Below are 5,599 nucleotides of genomic sequence, written 5' to 3'. Positions count from 1 at the left end.
TTCAAGTCTTTCACTTTCTATTTTTATAAGCTTATTTATAGCTTCGTTTTCCTTTTCGGATTCTTTCTCTAAGAATTCGATTACCTCATTTCTCTTTCTTTTAACTGATGTTGTAGGTGTTATATCCATTCCGTCAATTGTTGCTGTGGTGGAAGGACTTTCCAATGAAATTATAGAATACTCGGTCATTTCTAGTGGCACTTCAATACTAGAACGACTCCCAAACACTTCATTGATTTCACTAAAATATTCGCAATTTGATGCTGCTTCGCCAGAAGTACTGTTTCTTTTCTTTATACGCTTATAAGTCCCCATTATGTTGAGAAAACACCTCGTTATTTCATCTCTTGAAAATGGAAACGAGCTCTCAACGTCCCTCATTTCCCTTAAAATCGACTCCCAAATTGTATTTCTTTTTCTTTTTTTGCCGGAAAATTCTGCTTCATGGCGAAGCCTTGTTGTTATTAATAATTTCTTCCGCTCGTGTGTCCCCTTTTTTCTCTATAATATAAGATAAAACGAAATGATAACACAATTTAAATTAGTTACAATAAATAAAAATTATTTACTCTGCCATTGTCTGTTCTGCATACCAAATAAAATTGATGCACGCTTTAAATCTGATGCGTTTAAAACTGAGTTGCCAACTAATTAGGAACATTAGGCGTTGCCAGAAAATTCAAGTATGACTTTAGGAACTATATGCATTGTAAATATGCGTTGCAACCTGCACCTCTCTATGTGGTGAGAGTTGTAACAATGTACTGGCATGGGCAATATAATGACCATTTTCAAGGGACTGGAACTCTGCTGCATACACTTCGCGTTGTACTCTGCGGGATAAAAGGCGTTTGGAATTATCTACTTCTTTGGTAGTTAAACCCATAACATTGATTTGGATGCGTACGATGACGACAATGGTCGACAAAGCCTAAGACCCAGGCAACGGTTCTTACCAATCTATGAAAGTATGAAAATCTCTATCGGCGCACATTTTGTCTTGGCACAAACGAATGCAACATCAAATTTATCAGATAAAGATTGAAATCGAATATAGGCAACTTCCGCAAAGGCGGCAAAGGCAAAGGCCCTAGCATCAACAAATATGTGGAGTCGAAGTTTTTGAGGTCCACCATTTCTGAAATAGTAATAAGGTATGGTTTATTTGACTATCTCGGGTAGTTGTTTATGCCCAAGCAGTATTTACGCCGTTTAGCAATAGGTTCCAGTGGATATCGTGTTTGCAAACCTCACATATAAGTAACTTAGCCCCAATGACAAAAGGGGTCAAAAATCGACATTAAGATACTTAGAAGTTCTCTTTTAGTAGGACGTTTCTCCCCATTTATCACCACTTCATCAACGTTATGGAATTACAGATTGAAACCGAAACAATCTAATGATGGCTGCCAAAACAAGCCAAGTACCCTCTCACCAACGAAACTTACTTTATTGCTCATCGATCATGTAACATCAGTACCACCAAGGCAAAAACCAAGTTGTAGGTGTACACACAGCAGTTTCTGCTGGCGGCAGCTTTTGTGCTTAGTTCTTTGTGACGTGCATCACGACTCATATTTCGCTCCACACCTACTAATCGTTCAATGACCTATTCGGCTCGTTTGCTCAAAGGCAATTCTGAGACAGTGTAGGATTTGACAAGTGCAATTCACCACCATAAGCAGATTGTAAATATTGCATACCTTCGTTACAAACTTTATTATTTTTATCATGGCACCGAAATAGGTGCGAATTCCTTCTCCTGACACATTTAGCTGCTGATTAACTGTTCAGAGTGCACTTGCTGCAAATAACGGCGGCGTGTAACGGATATCGAGAGGCTGCGACAACGGTACTGTACAGTTGGCAATAGCTGGCTCTGGTGATTCTGGCAATTGTCCATATTTCCACTGAAGTCTTGTTTCGAGGAGATTTACCTATCGAATCTTGAAATTTCATAAATCCAATAGACGGCAAACATATGGTATGTGAAACAGATTTCGCAAGATAAATAGGCAAATAATTGGAATGTGAATAAAGATGCCGACCACTGTAAGGCTTATAAACTTTTTGTTTGTAACCTGCAGTTTTTTTTTGTTTGTCCCTATCCTAGTTGTTCTGATCTGCAAGGTAAATGCAACTGCCTTTGTGCATATATGCCACCACTGGACATCGTATTAGAAGTTATTCATCGATCAGCCATGAAAGTGGCCTATTTTTACACATTGTTATTTTAAAATAAACCATTTGAAGCTTTTTCCAACTATTTGAAGCCATTCGGAAATGACAAATATATAAATTGCATAAACAAGTAAGCATAGCTTTACAGTTGGAATAATGTATGTATATAATATTAATTTCACGACAAGAAGAAATAGAAGTGAAAATGAAACATTCAACTGTAAAACAAACATAAAAATTTGAAATTAACATTTTAAATTACTGTGGCGGACAAAAGTCTACATACACCCCCTATTTCCATTGATATGATAATACAAAAAGTTTTTAGAAAAATGTATTTATACAGTTTTATTCTAATAACAATTGACTGAAACAATCCATTATTTAACTTAAAACAACAAATGTATGGAAGAAAAACTTAAAAATTGATTTGAGAAATGTCTACAAAGAGTTCGAAGCTCATACTCTGCACATTGTTATGATAATGATAAGGTACCGTTAGCCTTTTTCTTTTATTCCAATTAGGGGTTTCACATAGTATCATAAAGTTATAAGTTATAACGATCCGAAAACATAACGGCCAGAGTTGTATTTGAGTAACTTATTTTAGGATGAAATCCAGCAACAAATTTTTTAAACTAGTATAAAAATTTATGATTTTACAATGCCTTATGACATGTTGTAAGTACCCCAAATATGTTTATTGTTTGACATTTATTGACTTTAGTTGTAGTTTAAACACTTCAATAGCTATAACGGCTCCGCGGAAAGAAATATCAATTGATTTAAGAAATTTGGTGATAAAAAAGAAAAATTTTAAGCTTTAACCGCGCAGTGGACGCCCAAAAAAACTATCTCGTAGAGACTCAACCTGATTCTCAAAGAAGTGGACAAAAAACCAAAAGTAAATGCTCCAAATTTAGGCGAACACATAGCAATTATGCCACAAAAGAGCTTCCATCTAAGAATAATCAAAAAACTCTAAACGATAACCGATTCCACAGTAGAACATCACGGAAGAAACCTCTTATTGCTGAAAAAAAACGGAACTTCGTTTAGAGTTCGCCAAAAAACCAAAGAAAAGGAGATGAATATTTGGAAAAAAGTTTTATTTGCAGATGAGCCTAAAAAGGATAGATTTTTTGATAGCTCTGGAAGGACTAAAGTTTGGAGGAAAACTAACGTTACGCTTGAATCGAAGAACGTAATATCAATAGTGAAGCACGGTGGCGACAGCGGAATGGCCTCTAGAGTTGGAAAGTTTAATTCTAGTGAAGGTAAAATAGACGGATATAAGTATAAGTCTCTGTTGAAACATAATTTGAAGCCTTTGGTAGATAATTTAGGGCTCGGTTCGGGTTGGATATTTCAACAAGATAACGATCCGTAGCATACAGCTGGTTGCTTTATTATGCTCCAAAACAATTAAATACACCACTTCAAAGTCCAGATTTGAATATTATGGAACATGTCTACGAAGTTTTAGAGCGTATAATTAGAGAGCACGTAACAACATTTTCGGAAATTTACTGTGGCGTGAATGAAACACGAAATAAAATGGAGCATGAGTGAAAAAAATTTTATATTTTTTAAAACTGGTTTATATCTGTTCGCAGAACTTAAAAGTGTTGAACATATGTAATATTATGTATGTAATTTGAAGTAGTGAAGCGTAATCAATAAGACACTTAATTTCGAATTTTTTGAGGATACGTTATTTTGCTTTTCGGGTGACGATATAGAGTTTTGCGAACACCTCAGAATGTTATCCCTTTTTTAATTCCTGCAAATTGTGAAAGTAAAAAATGTTCGGTTACATACGAACTTGGTTTCTTTACGCTTTTTACTAGAAATTAACGTCATTCTTTAGAAATTTGGCTGTTTAAACAATACATTAATCGTTTCATTCGTGACTAATTATTGCAATTACCAAATGGGGTCATATGACGGGTCTCAATATTAACCATATCGTAATGAATATCAAACTTTGTTTATCAACACGCCATATTGATATTTTATTTTATATTACGCCATAAACGGGAACATTTAGTTTTGAGTATTTTATTGGATAGGTACTGTAATAATAATGGACCGTTATCAGTATAATTTTTTAATCGTTTCCAATATTATAATTGCTGGGTAGCTTCAAGTTTGGAAGTATTTGTAAAAAAATATCAATTGCAAATTTATACTATTTCGTCGAAAAAATCAAAAACATTTAAAAGTGTGTTGAAACTAAAATACAATCACTAGAACCTTATCTTTATTTCATTCATTACTAGCCATCGATAGTAGTTTTCTTAATTATTTAACTATAAGACAATATTATTTGCTTAATCGATAAGAAATGCAGACTAACATAAGTCACTTTTTAATAATTCACAAAGTATTCAATTTGAATGGTGAATCTAGTTTTGGAGAAACATTGAATAATTATTATCGAGAGATTAATGTACGTAAGTATACTGGTATTGGTATAGGAACATGAATATAGGAAGATTTGAAATGTAGTTTTTACTTCTTCGCTTGTTTAACTTTACTGTTTGTGCGTGCACGAGCTTGTCAAATGAATCTGAAGTCGACAGAAGATCACACAAATAAACAAATATTTACATACATATATACATAAATGCCTTATATACACTGAAATTGGAAATTACAACTATATTCCCCTCCCTTTTGCTATAAAAAAGCTGCCGTTGGCCAAAATTGTGTTAGTTTAATTTTATTAACGAGACTTAGTAGATAGTATCGGCATTTCCCCACACAATGAAATTGTTTGTCGTCCTTTCAGCAATCGTAGCGGTTGGTTGTGCTATGCCGCAATTCGGTAGCTCTAATGCTAACGCCAATGCTGAAGCGAAATCTCAAGGAGGTCCTGGTTTCGAAAACCAACCTCGTTATGGTGGTGGCTTTGGCGGAAATCCCGGCTTTGGAGGCGGTTTTGGTGGAAATAATGGCTTTCTTGGCGGTTATGGTGGAAATCCTGGTTTTGGTGGCAGTTATGGCGGACATCGTGGATTCGGGGGAGGTTTCGGTTACAATCCCGGTTATGGTGGTGAGCCTAGCTTTGGTAGTTCCAATTCCAAAGCCAATGCCAATGCCATTTCTAATTCCAACGGCGGATTCGGTGGAAGTTCTGCCAGTGCAAGCGCTGATGCCTCTGCTAGCTCTAACGGCTTCGGGGATGCCAGTTCCGTCGCAAACGCTAATGCGGAAAGCTTTGGAAAATAATCTAATTTAAATATAAAAAATATGCATAAATATCTCTAGAATGTGCTCATTTTCTCGTATCGCGCATAGAATTGTGCCACATTTCTGACTGCTCAACGCTATACTAGGATATATGTATTAATTTATTATTATTGCGAATATTAGGAATGTGGAAAAAATAAATAAAAGTTTAAAAATTTAACAA

At 35.1% G+C, this 5,599-nt stretch overlaps 1 protein-coding gene across 1 annotated transcript; it reads left to right on the top strand.

Moving 5' to 3' along the window:
- Nucleotides 1-4,891: 4,891 nt before the first annotated feature.
- LOC108967781 (glycine-rich RNA-binding protein 3, mitochondrial-like) lies at nt 4,892-5,599 on the top strand. Its single transcript, XM_018931413.1, has one exon. It carries the CDS (start codon nt 4,951-4,953, stop codon nt 5,413-5,415), a length of 465 nt encoding a protein of 154 aa, XP_018786958.1. The 5' UTR covers nt 4,892-4,950; the 3' UTR covers nt 5,416-5,599.

Source organism: Bactrocera latifrons, unplaced genomic scaffold (assembly GCF_001853355.1).
Source record: "Bactrocera latifrons isolate USDA-ARS-PBARC rearing strain unplaced genomic scaffold, ASM185335v1 scaffold_101, whole genome shotgun sequence".
Taxonomy (NCBI): domain Eukaryota; kingdom Metazoa; phylum Arthropoda; class Insecta; order Diptera; family Tephritidae; genus Bactrocera; species Bactrocera latifrons.
Note: the sequence above shows the minus strand (reverse complement) of the source record. Positions and strands in the feature narration are given on the sequence as shown.

What these genes read in the sequence shown, in the direction of transcription:
- LOC108967781 (XM_018931413.1), top strand. Translation starts at nt 4,951, where the DNA reads ATGAAATTGTTTGTCGTCCTTTCAGCAATCGTAGCGGTTGGTTGTGCT.